This window comes from Microtus ochrogaster, chromosome 8 (assembly GCF_000317375.1).
Source record: "Microtus ochrogaster isolate Prairie Vole_2 chromosome 8, MicOch1.0, whole genome shotgun sequence".
NCBI lineage: Eukaryota > Metazoa > Chordata > Mammalia > Rodentia > Cricetidae > Microtus > Microtus ochrogaster.
In genome coordinates, this window is record NC_022015.1 from 25,429,536 (window position 1) to 25,447,150 (window position 17,615).

At 48.1% G+C, this 17,615-nt stretch overlaps 1 protein-coding gene across 1 annotated transcript in view; it reads left to right on the forward strand.

Moving 5' to 3' along the window:
* The first annotated feature begins 11,329 nt into the window (after positions 1–11,329).
* Lhpp (phospholysine phosphohistidine inorganic pyrophosphate phosphatase) overlaps positions 11,330–17,615 on the forward strand; it is an 87,075-nt gene continuing 80,789 nt past the window's right edge. Inside the window, exon 1 of the mRNA XM_005351397.1 lies at positions 11,330–11,518. Coding sequence (XP_005351454.1) covers positions 11,394–11,518 — 125 coding nt within the window. The 5' untranslated portion in view covers positions 11,330–11,393. The remainder of the gene's footprint in view (positions 11,519–17,615) is intronic.

A 17,615-nucleotide genomic window follows, 5' to 3' on the forward strand; every position in this document is an offset into this window, starting at 1 on the left:
ATATATATATGTTAGTTTTTTCAGGGTAACTAGGACTAGATAAAACGTTCCTTCTCTTACCCTCTTCTCTGGAGCGAACACTGAGGCTGTTTCATAAGAATGGGAGGGTGGGGTAAGCATCCCAGAGGGCACCCACATCCTAAACCAAAGGACCAGGAAAGAGCCCCGATATCCTACCCCCACATCAGACAGAACTTGGATTATGTCATTGTACTTCCATAGCCTCTTTTTGTTGTTGTTGTTGTTATTTAAGTTATATAAGGTTTTTCCTTTTGTATGAGTCATTTTTCCTTTGAAGTCTATGGTTCTAAATACAGAAAAGGAACCAAAAATGGCAGGAAGTTGCACATTGGAGAGAAAATCCAAGAACATGGAGAGGCCACGTTGTGTAACCTGAAGACTCCTGAGCTTGCCTTCTTGTGATGTGCTGTCTTCACTTTCTCACCGTTTCTCCTGTGTGGATGTTCACTACAGGGCGACAGTCCAGGACCCCTGCTTAGTGTTTGACTCTGGATTCTAACTGACATGGAAGAAACATTGCTGTCGCACTCATTCAGCCTGGAGATAAACGCCCAAAGACCAGGGTGTGTCTTCCCGCTGAGGGGAGATAGAGGCAGGAAGTTTCAGGGAACCATTTCTCTGACCACTCCCTTGGAATGGACCATCAGGCAGTGAAACCTCCGTTCAGGCACAACTGGGAGATGTGCTTGACCCACTAGTGTGGCACATGTGCTACCCAGGCTGTTTCTATGGAATGCATACATTCACATCTGGCAAGCCATCTTCCCTCTGTGCATAGGGTTGATTTGGCTGTTGGTTTTTGTTTTGTTTTGTTTTGGTTTTTTTTGCTTTTTTTTTTCCGTCTTTCCCCAGCCTGGACATTAAAATTCTGTTTGAGTGTTGTCTTTAAATTGCTTTGATGCTAGGTGGGTTCCAACTCTGACCTGTCCTGATGGCAAGTGATGGCTGTAACAAGCCCGGGATCAATATTCATAGCGGGTGTCTTGGACTGATAACGCTATCCAAGACAATGTTCGCTATCAGTATGGACAGATGAGATATTGCGCCATTAGGGATGTTGTGTTAAATAACCTGATCCATTTCTGGGGCTATTTAATGAATTTCACAGCTTAGATAGTATCTTTAAGGAGATGGCAAAAGGCTATTCCAGAGGCACCGATGCAAATCAATGGTGCCAGGCTTCTCAAGCGATTGCACAAACAAAGTGGCCTGTAATTCCAGCACAGCCTTGAGAAGCTGCCACCCACCCAGGGAGCAGGATTAACAATGGAGAGAATGTGTGGTGTATCCAGAGGGAGGGTGCTGATATTATGGAGCTGCATTAAGGTCCCTAAGATAAAATCATATGTTCCCGAAATAAATACAAGTGGAGTTCTCTGTTTGAGACAGCCCACAGGTTAGGACATACATGCCAAAGAGACAGCTTCATCAGGCACAGCTGAAGGCCAAAGGGAGGTGGTAACCATGAAGACAATCATGTATACATTCTTCTACTTGGGTAATCAGCCCGCTTTCCCCAGTCACTCTATACAGTAGGAGGAAAAAAAGAAGACACTGGGTTTTCAAAGGAAGGCTACTGGTGGACTATTGGTTCGTTTACCTGACCCCAGGCCCTCATTGCTAGAAATTACAATTTACATTTGGGAGCAGAGGCAGGAGGACTGTTCAAATTTGAAGCCATTAAATTCTATTAAGTTCCAAAGCCAATCAAGGCCTCATAAGAAAATTCAACAAAAGTATGTAATAAAACTGGAAAAAAAAAACGGCAACAGAAAATACAAAACTACCTTGGAGACTTTTGATTTGTGAAAGGAATGTTGAAAATGTAGCCTTCCTAGGCTAGGGTCTTAGCTCTTGGCTCAGCTGGTAAAGTGTTTGTCCTAGTGTGCACAAAATTCTATTTTTCACCCAGTACCATGTAATTTGGTGGTGCACACCTGTAATCCCAGCACTTGGGAAGTGGAGGCAGGAGGATCAGGAGTCCAAAGTCATCCTTCACTGCTTGTGGAGTTCCAGGCTACCTGAGCTACCTACACAAGACTCTGCCTCAAAAACTGATTTTTACAAATGAACAAATAAATTATTCGAAACAAAAGCACAGTCTGCCTGCCTTCCCCTAAACTGCAAATCCCAAACATAGTCACATAGTTCACATCAAACAATAAAAGTGTGTCTTGTGGAAATCTAGAAGTTAAGTTGTTAAGGATTGTGGGTCTTCTTATGCAACAACTCAGGCTAGCTGGAGCTCGTGGTCCCCCTGCCCACTTCACATCCTGAGTGCTGGGATTACAGAATCATATCTGTAGCTTAGAAACTTAGAGGAAACATCAAAGGTTATTAAGCAGACGGGTGGTGATGGCACACGCCTTTAATCCCAGCACTCAGGAGGCAGAGGCAGGCAGATCTTTCTGAGTTCGAGGCCAGCCTGGTCTACAAGAGCTAGTTCCAGGACAGGATCCAAAACAACAAAGAAATCCTATCTCAAAAACAAACAAACATGGGGCTGGAGAGATGGCTCAGAGGTTAAGAGCATTGCCTGCTCTTCCAAAGGTCCTGAGTTCAATTCCCAGCAACCACATGGTGGCTTACAAACATCTGAAATGAGATCTGATGCCCTCTTCTGGCCTGCAGGCAGACACACAAACATAATAAATATGTATACAATATTTATATTTATAAATAAATATTTTAAAAAACAAACAAAAAAGGTTACTAAGCAATAGAGGGTTACCTCAGTGAGCAGAACACGTATTTGTCACTTGTATTCTGAGACATAGTCTCATAATAATAATTAGTATTAACAATATACACTCTTTGTTTGGCTTTGCCCTGGGCCAGGCTTTGGGCTAATCTCTGTTGGAAATTATTTCAGGAGCTTTCCACAGAGGTTTTGAATCAGGTACTATTAGCTTGCAGTTGAGAAAATGAACTTAGAGGGGGTTGGTTACATGGGGAACAGGCTCAAAATTGTTGGGGCTGGAATTTGAATGTAGTGAGATTTCAGAACCCTCTCTAATAATGTTCTTTCTGAGGAAACCCACTCCTGGCTGTTCTTCTTAAAAAAAAAATAATACATGCAGGGGTGTTCTTCTTGAACACGGGGCACAGGGCAGACACACACGGCGGAACAAACACAGACACGACACGGCGGCTCCCACGTGGGTCCACTTTAATGGGGGAGGGAAACACAGAAGGGCAGAGGGACGTGCACGACACACGAGGAAAGGCAAACGAGAGAGAGAGCCTCGTGTGGCCCTGCCTTTTTAACGGGGAGCGCAAGGGTGTCTGGGGTGCGCACAGGTATCCGTAGTCCAGGAGGAGCATGGGAGTTGTAGTTTCCAAAAGAACAACACTGGCCCCAGGATGTAACCTAATCACAGCAGCTGGTCCTTAAAACTGTGCAGATAATTGGACTATGTAATAGAATATCTGAGGAAATAAGTGAGCCCATGCCTGGACCACAGGTTTCAGGGACCCCATTGGGGGAGATCTTTTTTGTTTGTTTGTTTTGTTTTTCTAGTCAGGGTTTCCCTGTGTAGCTTTGGTGCCTGCCCTAGAATTGGGTCTTGTAGACCAGGGTTGCCTCGAACTCACAGAAATCGGCCTGCCTCTGCCTCTGCCTCCCAAGTGCTGGGATTAAAGGTGTGTACCACCACAGCCCGGCTTGGGGGTGGGGGGAATCTTTTACGTACAATGCGTAGTGACGTGTCTTGAAGCATCCTTAGGAGGAGCCAGAGTAAGGGGAATTGCCAGACAAACCTAATTGCGCTGGATGTCTAGAAAGGTAGAGAAGTGGGCCTGGCAGATGTAAAAAGCGGAGTGACAAGCCGAGGGGCTGAGAGAACCGGTGACAGAAGGACAGGAAGAGAAGAGGCACGTGAGATCTGAGCCTTTCCTTTCTGTGCCAAGCTAACAGCGAGTGCCAGAGAAAGGTGCGTTTACATAATGGCGATAAGGAAGCAGGGTAGAATTCTGCAAGCCCATAAACCACCTGCTTCTGGGCAAAATAAAATCCAGCTAGTCAGTTTCTTGTATGGTAACCCTCTATCCCCTAAATCTGCACCCACATCTCATGCTTTCCCCTAACCTCCGCCCCCACCCGGTCTCCCACCTTTACAACTTGCTTGCCTCACATAAATATGAAAACCTTGGACCTCAGCTGTCCAGGCTGGGGCCTAACAGATCCGGTAAACCAACTGAACAGACCAGCTGTCCAGCGAGCAGAGGCTGCTACTTAACCGTGTGGATGGGCCATGCAGGGATTCTACCAGACCTTCCTACTGAATGGCAAAAACAAAAACAGAACAGAACTCTGCGTTCTTTATGATACAGGCAAAGTTTTAAAAGCTGGCAACCAGTTAAAAATGTTAAAAAACAGGTTCTCTGGAGTGGGTGGGTAGAGCTGTGAGGTTGTGACCTTGGCTGGGAACACGTGAAGAAAGCTCAGTTGATTTATTACCCGCGGTGTACATTATCTGAGATGTTTAATCTTCATCATCAAACTGACAGGATTTAAAATCATCATGGAAACATGCCTCTGGGTGTGCCCATGAGAGTGTTTCCAGAGAAACATAACTAAGGATGGAAGGCCCACCCAGAGGGTGGGCAGAACACCCCGTGGAGTGGGGACCCAGAAAGGAAGCTGAGCCTCAGCTTTCACCGCTCTCTGCTTCCTGGTTGTGGATTAGCAGTTCCACAGGCTCCTGCTGCCCCCTAGTCTCTGCTGCGATGCTGGCGTCTTCTCTGCCACGGTGCAGGTCTAAATGTCCTGGCACCAAACCAAAGTTCTTCGAAATCCCTGACCCAGACATCATCTGAGCCATGTGTTGCTTCCTGTCTGTTCATGCTACCTCCTGAAAGATTCGCCCTCAATGGGATAGATGGTGGGGGAGGGGGCATTTGTGCTGTATGACAGCCTATTCCTGGTCTGCCTAATAACTAAACTGGATGCTGTCAGCTCTAGCAGGGGTTCTGGGCCACCTGGAAACCTCCGTCTCCTGAGTGTGCACCCTATGCCTATCTTCATTTGGGAAATCGTCAGTTTCAAATTCTCCCTCTGAATTTTGTTTTTGTTTATTTTTGAGATAGGGTCTCTGTGTAGACCTGGCAATCCTGAAACTCACAGAGACCCGCCTGCCTCTGCCCCCTGAGTGCTGGGTTCAAAGGTGTGCACCACCACACCTGCCCTTTCCTCTACACTGTTAGAATTACATTGACCAAAGTCAGGGAACCCTGCCTGGCATAATCTTTGTCCCAGTGCCTGGTTCTTAGGCTGTATAAAGCCATTTGTCTTTGAACCCATTGAGATAGTGGTCTGTAGGCAGAGTTTTCTTTTTTTGGATTTTCGAGACAGGGTTTCTCCGTAGCTTTTGGTTCCTGTCCTGGAACTAGCTCTTGTAGACCAGGCTGGCCTCGAACTCACAGAGATCCGCTTGCCTCTGCCTCCCGAGTGCTGGGATTAAAGGCGGAGTTTTTCTGTGTCTGGGCAGCTGTTTCCCAAATAACCACTCAGAGTCTTACTATTAATTACAAAAACTTGGCTGATAGTTCAGGCTTGTTACTAACTAACTCTTACATTTTTAAGTTAACCCATATTCCTTATTTACACTCCGCCACATGGCGGCACCTTTATTAGCAAGGCACCTTCATCTCCTGATCCCTCTGCATCTGCTCGTGACTCCAGACTCTGCCCTTCTTCCTCCTAGCATTCTGGGTCAGCTATCTCTCCCAATCTCTTCCTGCCCAGCTATCAGCCAAATCAGCTCTTTATTAACAATGAGGGGGATGCATATTTACAAAGATTGTTCCCCAGCACTGGTCTTCAGTAGGTTGAAGAGTCAAAAGGAATAAATGGTAGCCCATAAACACAACTCCAGGGCTTCGCAGTAGGCTGAAAATGAGCTGGAAGACCACACTTTAAGAGGTGGTGCTAGGGTAGCTTGGGAGGCGGAGAGATGGGCCAGTGGTTAAGAGCACTTGCTGCTCTTGCCAAGGATCTCAAGGATCCTCAGGACCCAGATAATGGTTCACAACCATCCATAACTCCAGTTCACAGGTATACAACTCCCTTGCCTGGCCTCCTCGGGCACTGCACACATGTGGTACAAACACATACATGCAGGGAAACACTCATACACATAAAATTAAAAAATCAATTTAATTATTTTTTATTTATTTTTAGGAAAAAAATAAACGAGACTGGAGAAATGGTTCAGCCATTAAGAGCACTTGCTGCTCTTGCAGAGGACACAGGTTCAGTTCCCAGTTCCCACAGGACAGCTCACAACAGTCTGTAACTCCAGTTCCTGGGGATCCAATGCCTCTTGTGACCTCCAAGGGCTCTGCACACACAGTGTAGGCAAAACACTAATTCTTGTAAAATAAAATATTTATTTATTTTCTGAGACAGGGTTTTTCTGTCTAGCCCTGGCTGTCCTGGAAGTCTCTTTGTAGACCAGGCTGGCCTCAAACTCAGAGATCTGCCTGTCTCTGCCTCTCAAGTGCCGGGATAAAAGGTGTGCACCACCCCTGCTCAGCTAGATATTGTTTTAAGAAGAAAAAAGAATAGTTCGGGCTGAAGCTAAAACCAGAACCTAGCACTTTTTTGGTATGGAAGTGGGTTTATAAGAGATCCAAGACTGGTCAATTGCCATACCTCGATAGAGCAACCCATTCTGGCAAGTCGTCCACATGAGGCAACCCTGGTCTTACAAAATAAAACCACACAGGAGCCGCAGAAAGAATTTAACTCAGTATAGTGTTTCTGGCAGAAAGAGGTTGTGGAATCTGCTCTACAAAGATCACCCTGAATGTGCCCAGGGCTCAGCATGCCTGACCTGAGTCCCCAGTGTAAGCAATTCCAAAAGGCTGAAGTGACCAAACTAGGTCACAAGAATTCTGGAGCTTCTGCCTTGTTTCTCTCAGAATGCTCTGGAGACATTCTGTTTACTATAGCTATCATACTGGGAGATATTCAAGTCACATGTGGAGGCTGTCCTAAACAGCCTGATTTTTCAGTTTTTTACAGTGAGTTCCAGGACATCCAGGGCTGTTAAACAGAGAGACCCTGCCTCCAAAAACAAAAAACCAAACCAAACCAAACAAAAAAACCAAAGGGTCCTGTGGGTAGTGGTGCCTGGTATGTCTGCCTGTACATGGTTGCTCCCTTCTCCCCCTTGCCACGGTAGTTCTGCTCCTTGCTGTAATAGCTACATATGCACCCCCACAATCCCAGCACCAGCCTGGAACAATTTGAGGAAAAGATTGGTTTTGGTTTTGTTTTTGACTCACATTTTCAGAGGGTCTCAGTGTGTTGTGGGAAGGGAGGCATGGCAAAGCCTTCAAGTTAGACGTGTGTCTTACAGTTGTTCACGTCACTGGTGACCAGGGAAATAGAGGGCAAGGGCTGAGTATAACCTTCAGAGAGCCATCCCAAGTGACTTACTTGTGCCAACTCGACCCAACCCTCCTAAAGTTTCACAACACCCCCAAACAGCACCTCAAAACACGAACGTCTCAGGAACACTGCAGAGTCAAAACCCGGTATCCCTGATTCCACATGCCCGCGATGGAATTGAATACAAATGCTCTTTCCTTCAGCCCTAGGGGACACAGGAGCCAGCCCGAATTTTCAAAGTTCCACTTTCCTCTCACTATAGGGAGTGAGAGGCCCTGACCCAAGAGTCAGAGTTCTTTCTGGAACTGTCAGACCAAGTTGAGAAAAAGATTCTTCACTGGGTGGTTGATGTGGCACTCTGTTCCCTGGAGCTGGTATGAACAAAGTTTTCAATTATTGCTGGAAGGTCAATGAATGCCTTTGAAATTTAAGCTGCAGGAATTTGCTTCCTGTCACTGGCTAACCAGAGCCCTGGCTAGCATGAGTAAACCTGATAGGATTATACATACACCCGCTATAGCAATCAAGAATTGAAGGATTCATATGTGAGCTGAAATTCAGCCGTGGCTGCAGATTTGTTATTGGAAAAGAACTAAGCCCTAAGCAGCATGCTGGTGGAGTATGTATCCCTATATACTCCAGTGTGGCTGGACCAGTGGAATCTGACCCAAGAGGTGCAAAAGCAGTCTTTGGGGGCTAGGAACCTAGGGAGCCTTTGTTTCCTCTTCCCCACCCTCTCTGTCTGAAATGCAGAAGCCACCCTGGGAGTGCAGCAGGCATCCTGAGAGTGTGAGGGTCAAACCTCCTGCTGGAGGTGCAGGTGCTGATGGAGAAGGATGGAGCAGCCTGCTGCCTGCTGCTACTGGAGGCTGCTGTACTGGCTAACATTGCCTTTCTTCTGGCTCTCTGCACGTGAGAAAAACTAACCTGGTCTGGTTATTGCACGCCGCCAGATGTGACTCTAAGTTAAGCAATGCCCTTTGCCCATTATATTCAAAGTTCTTGGAATTTTGAATCAAATGGATAATATTTGGAGACTTGCTATCAATCAGGTCTGGGCTGCTATGCCAGACGTAGATCACTGGATCCATTCCCTACCTCTGTTGCAACGATGTACATTCAGTGGCTTCAGATGACAGGTTTTTGTATTTGACACAAGTCTAGATATTAGAAATCCTTAAACCAAGGTATCAGCAGAGCTGCTTTCCTTGTAGAGGATTTAGGGACATCCATTTTGTCTTTTTAAATTTCCAGGGGCCTCCTATATGAGCGCGCATACACACACACACACACACACACACAAACACACATTGCTGTTGGCCTATCGCCTTTGCTTCTAACTCCCCTGTCCTTTCCTTTCTCCAATGATAACATTTGTGATTCTGTGGGCCTACTGCGTCAGCCAGGCTAATCTCCCCACACTGTCGTGGGTACAACCACACCTGCAAAAGCCCCTTTTTGGCATATAAGCTAATGTGTTAGCAGGTTCTGGGCATCAATATGTAGAAATTTCAAGGGCTCACTGACCTTTCCCCATTTGCCTGTTTACCTACAGAGTGACAGTGTTTTGTCCAGGTCCCACACTTTGTCCAGCTAGCTGAGAGGACAGAACTGCGCAGACACACTCATCACTGGCAGAGGTGGTAGAGGTACCCTTTATCCTCCTGAGCATGAATCCACGTCAGACCTCCAGTGTGCTCAGAAGCTATTGCTGTCACCCATGGCCCACAGCGCCAATCCTCTTGGCTGTATCTCTGTCGCTCATTGTCACCTGGCATTCATCAGCCCAGCTATCCCAAAGGCATTGTTTTATCCTCTGACCATCTTGATCTCTGAAGATGAAGATAACATCTTAGGCTTCTTTGCACCACAAGAACCCACTGCATGGAGTAGAGGCTTCTGGTAGATTCTTTACTAGGATGCACTCAGCTCCTACCCCACAGTCTAGAAAGACAGTCTTCCTTACAGACAAGACTGGGTGACGTCCCGTCTTGACGTGTTGGCAGTAGAGCGGCAAGCACAGGAAGGCAGGGTTGAAAGTATTTGATTCTTCTGCTTCAGCTGAGGCAGGGACTGTTCTATTAGGTCCATAGCATCTTACAAACAGGCAATGGAAAAAGACTATCAGAAGAGCAGGGCATGTAGCCACTTCTCATAGCGGTACGACTCATGGCTATGTAGGACTCCAGCCTGGTTCTTCAGCTTCCACCCTCTCAGCCTCAAATCTGTAAGCTCCTTCTTGCCTGGTGTGAACACATCCTCTCTAGCTGGAGTGGCTTCTCTCGTCTCTCTCTATAGTATAATCTAGTCTCTGGCATAGCAAACCCACTCAGGGTAGGCACTACACCTTTCTCTTGCAAACAGATCCTCCAATGAACCCATCAAAAGAATAATGCGCAACTCATTGAAATGGGTTAAAGTTCCACCACTCTGTGGGGCTGGAGAGATGGCTCAGTGGTAAAGAGCACTGGGTGATCACTCAGAGGATCCTGGTTCAAGTCTCACTATGGCAGCTCACCATTGTCTGTAACTCCTGTTTCAGGAGATCTGACGCCCTCTTCTGGCCTCCACAGGCACCAGATACCCATGCAGACAAAACACCCAAACACATAAATAAAATATTTTGAAAAAGTTTTAATATTCTGATGAATTTTTCATGCTTTCTGGGAAACAAGAGCCTGGAATGGAAACAGAATGTGGTCCCCCTCCTTTTATGCTCAAATTTCTTAAATAGAAGAAGTCATTTCCTTGTTTCAATGTTATTACTTCACAGGGGCAGTCCAGAAAACCCTTCTCTTTTTATACCAGTGTTTGTGACAAACATAATATAACATTAAATGAAGTGTTAGAATTCATTCGAAATTTTTGCTGATTTAACACACTGTCATTCTCCTTTTCTCCCCACTCCTGTTACTATGGTCTTTATCTTTGCTAGGCTGTTGTGTGCATGCAACTTTTGGACTTTTGTTTTTCATATAATGTTAGAACAGAAGAGTTTTCCAAGGTTGTTGCCTAGCCTTTCTTTCTTCATCCTCTGTCTCTGTCTGTCTGTCTGTCTGTCTGTCTGTCTGTCTGTCTGTCTGTCTCTCTCTCTCTCTCTCTTGGTATGTCAAGACAGAGTTTCCCTGGCTGTCCTGGAACTTGCTCCTTAGACCAGGCTGGTCTCAAACTCAGAGAGATCCATCTGCTTGTTTCTGCCTCCTGAGTGCTGAGATTAAAGGTGTGCGCCACCATCACCCGGCTGGTCTTTCTTTTCAACAACACATTTCTTCCAGCATCCCTGATGTCTGTTCTGTGTCCCTACAGTACTTTTCTTTCAGTTTGTCTTGGCATTATCATTTACACTGTAGTCATCATGTTTGCACCTGTTCCTTTAGAGTTTCCAAGGAGCGGGATTGTGCCAACTATATAACTGCTTGCAAGGTCTCCCCCTCTCTCAATTTTGAGACAAAATCTCAGTATTGCATTAAGGCTGGTCTTCAAGACTTAAAAATTCAATTATTTAATTAATATGAGTGTGTGCATGCACTCACGGTGCTCTGGGTACATCTGGAGGCATCGGTTTCCTCCTTCTGTCATATGGGTTCAGGAATCGAACTCAAGTTGTTAGGCTTCCTGTCAAGCATTTTGACCCCAGTGGCATCTTGCTGGCCCTAATCTCACACTCTCAGTCCTGCTTGGATTACAGGTGAGACCCATCCCTCCCGTACGGTTTTACTTTTCATTTCAATTTGCCTCGCCCCGACTCTTAGGGAGGCGTTCCGAGGGACGTGTTCTCAGTTTTTCTGCTATGCCCTGTAGATTCCAGCCTCGGAGAAGGAATGCAGCCAAGCGCCAGGCGGGCACACGTGGTTCCGGGTTTGCGCCCGGCCCGCCCAGCTGTGGACTACATTTCCCAGGCAGCACCGCGTGGAAGGCGTGGCCGCGGGGTACGGGCGACAGCAACGCCCGGGTCCAGGGTGTACAGCGGGACCCGATGGCCGCGTGGGCCGAGCGGCTGGCGGGCGTGCGGGGAGTACTGCTTGACATCTCCGGCGTGCTGTACGACAGCGGCGCAGGCGGCGGAGCCGCCATTGCGGGATCTGTGGAGGCGGTGGCGAGGTTAGTGGGCTCAACGCGGGGGAGAGGGGGTCGGACTTCTGTGGCTGCCGGGGGCGGGGCGTTCACGCCGGCCCCGCCTCCTCGTGCACTGGCCCCGCCCTTCATGCTGGCTAGGAGCCAGATGGTGAAGTTTGGGTTGGCGCTGCTAGGCTTCCAAGGGTTGTAGTTTTGCTTTGGAAGCAGGTGAACGGTTGAACTTGGTTAACCTGCAAGTAAAATACAGATTCCAAAAGTGTAGGATATTGCAATATGTATTAGGCCAATGAGATGGCTCCATGGATAAAGGCATTCACTATTGTGACAACCTGAATTCAATCCCTGGGACCCACATGGTGGAAGAAAAGAAGTGACAGCTGCAAGTTGCCTTTTATCTGACCTCCACATAGTGCTCCACTCTAAAAAGAAATAAACGGAAAAGTTATTTTAAAGTATTTCATTATGTTGTTTACATGTTTAAATGACCATTTTTAATATACTAGGCTAGGTAAACTATTTTAAATGTTCCACCTGTTTCTTTTACCTTTGGAAACTTTAAATCTCGTATGTGGCTAGCCATCTAATTCTTTTGGATTGGTTTTGATTTGAGGAGGAGAAAGCATCTGGTTCTTCAAGCCTGCCCATGCAGGACCGTCTGCCAGGGACCACACTTGACATTAAGTCTGAGCTATTTGCCTTCGGTGTCCCTAGCCAGCTCTACTCTACGTAATGTTGATGGAGAGTTGGAAGGGGCTTGTTGTTTAGCTAGCACTCAGTCTCCCAGAATCACTAGCTGGGATGCACTGACCTAACTTGGATTATTTATTTACCAGTAGTTAGGTAAATCCTTTGATCCCAAGAGGCAATTGATGAGGCGACAAGGACTCCAGCTGTGTTTTGTAGCAAAGTCAAAGGGGCTTGAGAAGGACATCTGCTCCTAGGAAGCACCTGCCACCTCTGTGTGGGCAGAGGTCTAGGTTTACCTGTTCTTCTGGTCTCAATATATTCTCCACTGACCCCAGAACGTAGGACTGGCTGTGTGACAGTGAGCCTTGTAGGTCGGTCATTATGTGGCGGTCCCTATTGGAACGCGGTCAGGCACTGGACAGTGCTTTGAAGTGAAGTTCCTTCATGTAGGCAACCTTCTGAAGGGAAGGTAGATCATATTTTGGGCTCAAATGAATAAATGAGTCACTGTAGGTCAGAAGTGAAGATGTTTCTAAGGTATACAAGCCAAGAAATAGTGCCACCCACAGTGGGTAAGTCTTCCCACTTTAAGTAACAAATGGAGATAGTCTACCCACAGACATGCCCAGATGCTGTCTCCTGGATGATTCTAGATCTCATCAAGTTGACCGTTGAGATTACCCCTGTCACAAACATGTACACACACACATGAACTTGTACACATGTACAAACAAGTACAATGAAAATGAGATTTCCTTTGGCAAGAGAGCCTCAGAATATATAAATAAAAAAATCAGCAGTTGAGCTGGAGTTGACCAATGATGTAATCATTCACCAGGGCAAAAACCAACAGTGACCTCCTAAGCATATGAAAGACCTCCTACCTGGTCACATTAGAAACACAAATTAAGGGGCTAGAGAGGTGGCTCAGTGGTTAAGAGCACTGACTGATCTTCCAAAGATCCAGAGTTCAATTTCCAGCAACCACATGGTGACTCACAGCCATCCCTCATGGGATCTGGCACCCTCTTCTGGCCTGCAGGCATGCATTGTCTGGTGTAAATTCTGCATCTAGAAAATATTCATATTGTGCATGTAACTCCCAATTCATTTCACTCTCTTGTGTAACCAGCATCTCAGAAAACTCCCTCTACAGTCCCCAGCCCAGGGCAACCACTGCTTTACCCTCTAGTCCCGTAGGTTAATTTTGCTTGTGAATCTGGATATTGTGGGGCCAGAAAGAACATGAAGTGAAGGAGAGTCATGGCAGCAGGGCCTTGAGGAGGCAGCTAGTCACGTGACTTCTGCAGTCAAGAAATCGCAGAGTGTGTTTCCCGTTTATGACTGTCCCTTTCGCCTGCTATCACTTGCGAGAGATTTGCTGTAGTTGTGGACAGTGGTTTGTAGATGGTTTGATTGTGTTACTAAGCTTGGTTCTATGGAGTGATGACTTACTGTTCTACTGTGAAGAGACACCATGACCAAGGCAACTTATAAAGGAACACAATTAACTGGGGGATTGCTTATGGTTTCAGAGGGTGACTCTATGACCATCAATCATGGGGAACATGGCAGCAGGCAGGCAGATGGGCAGGCCTGGTGCTGGAGCAGAAGCTGAGAGCTTACCTGTGATCCACAAGTATGAGGCAGAGAGAACTACCTAGGAATAGCGCGGGTACAAAGGCCCACCCCCATGACACACCTCTTCCAACAAAGCCACATCTCCTACTCCTTCCTAAGCAGTTCCACTGACTGGGAACCAAGCACTCCAATATATGGGCTTGTTGCTGGGGGGGGGGCGTTCATTTTCAGACCTCCACAAATGAGGACACATTTGTGCACCCTATCTTTCCCATTTGGGTTATTGCAGCTGGTGTTTTGGGGACCATGTGACTGTGTTCCTACAGGGTGTGCATCCATGGGATGTGGGAGTGTCAGAATGGAGTAACTGAATTACAAATCAGGAGTGTGTTTGACAAGTGATCGCCACCTCTGCCAGCTCCACAGCCTTTGGTGTGTTTTAGGACCGTTGTCACAGGCTGCTACATGTCAGTATCACCATGCTGGAGTCACCCCTGCTATGCAAGCCTGCAGGGGTCAAAACAAATCTCTTTACACTTTTATTTATGTGCATGAGTGTTTTGCCTGCATGTATATCTGTTTGGGGGTGGCAGGGACCCTGGAACTGGAGTTACAGACTGTTGTGAGCTGCCCTGTGGGTGCTGGGAATTGAACCCAAGTCCTCTGGAAGAGCAGCCAGTGCTCTTACTAAACCACTGAGGCACCTCTCCAGCCCCTTTAATTCTTTTATTTTATTTTATTTTATTTTTTGGTTTTTTGAGACAGGGTTTCTCTGTGGTTTTGGAGCCCGTCCTGGAACTAGCTCTTGTAGATCAGGCTGGTCTCGAACTCACAGAGATCCACCTGCCTCTGCCTCCCGAGTGCTGGGATTAAAGGTGTGCGCCACCACCGCCCGGCCCTTTAATTCTTTTTTATAAAAGATTTATTTATTTTATGTGTATGAGTGTTTGCTGGCATGTATGTCTGTGCACATGTGTGCTTGGTGCCTGTAGAGGTCAGAAGGAGGGCATCCCCTGGAACTGGGGTTATGGATGGGCTGTGAGCCACTAGGTGGGTGTTGGGAACTGAGCCACGATGTGGATGCTGGGAACTGAACCCTGGTCCTCTGCAAGAGCAACAAGTGCTCTTAATCACTGAGCCCTTAAAGCTCATCTTAGCAAAGCCTTCCTGGGACCAGTCAGTCATAAGCCTCAGAACCCACAGAGTCTGCCAGTATCCTTCCCATCACCGTCTGTCTTTGTACCCTTTTCTTGGACAGCACTATGTCAGGCTAGGCGAGCCTCCTTTCCAGAAGCCTGTGGGACTATTCTTGTTGAGGGGACAAGGAACCCAAATGACTGACAGTCTTTGAACTCCCTGGCTTCCTTGCTACTGGACCAAGTCCCTAAATCTGTGCCTGGTCCACTGGAGCGTCTCAAGTGACCTTTGGCTCTCTCATGACTGATGTTCCTTTTCTTACCTCATTTCTTCTGTGGGTTTTTGCTGAGCAGTCTTCCAAGCAGCCCTGGCCTCTATAATGCCAACCCTTCCTGCTCAGGCCTAGGGCAGCCCCACAGGCCCTCCCTTCTCTGTGACAGGTGCAGAGGCTTAGAGGTAAGAGATTTTTGCCCTCTGTTAAAACACACCTGCTTTTGAAGTTTTCTGGGGATTTTCCTCTCTGGGTAGCGGAGCCAACACTGGCCTCTCCCAGAACCCTTCACAGATGGGTGCAGCTTGCCAGGGTACACAGCTGGGCATCCAGCTGGCTTGTGTGGCCTTGGCAGCATTTTCCGCCTTTCCCTCTGTGACCCCCGCTTGAAGTACAGTGCTCCCTTTGAAGTTCTGCAGGAGTTCAAAGGAAGTTCCTGGGGTGAGACCCACTGTGGCAAGGGACAAGTGTGATGGGGGCGGGATGGGACCTGGGGGAACACGCACTTCCCTGGCAGCTTCCCGGCACAGGGGCTCCAAGGCAGCAACTTAAATTTTAAAGCCTAGTAGGGGATGGCTCACTGTCTCCCATTATTCTGTCTGGGTGTCCTGCTGTAAGCCTTTTGTTGTTGTTGTTTGTTTGTTTGTTTGTTTTTTACACTATCTAGAAAGTTCCCACTTATGGAGGGACAAAAAGCACAGGAAGGTCAACTTACTTTGAAAATGGGACCAACTATAGTAAGAAGCCTCACGTGAAGGGGACCTGTCAGGAGCCGGGCAGGCACTCCCTGCCCTGCCTCACTTTCACGTCTGCCCAATGAGCCCTTTCCAGAATGAGGGCTGAGGGCTTGAAAAGCAGGAAGCGAGGCTGAGTTCTTATTAAAGCCGGCTGACTGAGCGCATCCACCCACACACCAGGCAAACATTTGTTGGACGCCTGCGGTGTGCCGGGAACCCTGCTCTAGACCTGGAGAGTTTATGATGGCGAGTCAGGTGTCTAGAAACCAAGGGCCCTGGCGGAGCCAGCGTGGCAGTGCCAGGAGACCGGACTTGCCCTAAGCAGGCTCGTGTGCTAAGTAGAGAAAGCCTGGACTGTGAAGAGGTGCTCATGGGCCTTACAGGTCCCATGGGCATTGAGTTGAGATCGAGAGAGGTGAACCTAAGAACATCCCATATGGAAGAAGGGGGGCAGCTTTGCCCTTCCCATGCGGTGTCTCCCCCGATGGACCCCAACCCCTGCTACTCACTTAGTCCTGCAAGCTGCTGGGTGGGGCCCACTGACTGCTGTAGGACTTGTGGGCGGGTGTGGCCATCTGTAACCCGCCTGGGTCCCTCCAGCAGGCCTTTATTGGAGCCCATTTGTGGTCAGATCAGGCTCCCTGAGGGGAAGCATTCAGAGGCAGGCTGGGCACAGCAGGGGCTGCCGCACAAAGGCCCTGGTGGCTGGGCAGGCCCTGGCGAGGGCCCCCGAGGCATCTGCATGTGAAAGGTGATGCGCATTTACTGCATCCTGTGGAAGGCCACTAAAGCACATCTGCCGGGCCAGCCTAGCCCACGCTGGCCTTTTGGGAGCCGGCGGAAGGAAGCAGGCTCGGCCTCAGCCCAGGGCAGTCTCATAAAGCAATTCCCACCCAGGATGGTGAGCCAGACTTCCAGATGGCCCCTCTCGATCCTGAGGGGGAACAGAAATATCGGGGACCCTAGGGAAATCCAGATGCTATACTGACAGTCTTGGTGCAGCAGCAAATGATTGCGCCAGGGCAGCTCTGAAATCTGGCTGGTCCTCGGACCTCCTCAGAGCTCAGCTGCCTTTACAGCATCCAGCCACGAGGCACAGTTCCTAGGAGTGGCCATAATAATGCAGACAGCAACCCAGGCCAAGCGCTTCCTCTCACTCCCACCTGTGGGCCAGGCTAGCCAGGGAGTCAGCTGGGGAAGGCTCCCACAGGTCTTGGGCAAGGGGTCTCTGCTCTGACCTTGGGTGAGTGCTGTTGGTACTGACTGAGCTCCTATACATGGCCCTTTCCTGTCCTGAGATGAGCCATGGTGGGGGAGGGCATGGCCCAGAGCAGCCTGCTCTTTATCCTGGGTTCTGGGTTTTCTGTTTTGTAATGTCAACACTTGAAGTTTCATAACATAGATGACTTCCTTTTGTAAATGTTCCTGCCAGCCCTTGATTCAGAGAAAAGTTGAAGGCCTCTGTCATCAGCCTGTCCCAATAACTGCCTCAGATTGACCCCATGGGTCTTCCAGCCCCTTGCTTTTGTGTTCCCCCAAAGCAAAGAGGTTTTGTGATATAGCCCATTCTTTCTCCTGATCTTTGCAGCCCCCAGGACAGATGCCCATCACACTGCACACTGCTCATCACACTGTACACTGCCATCACACTGCGCACTGCCCACCACACTGCACTGTCCATCACACTGGGTACTGCCCACCACACTGC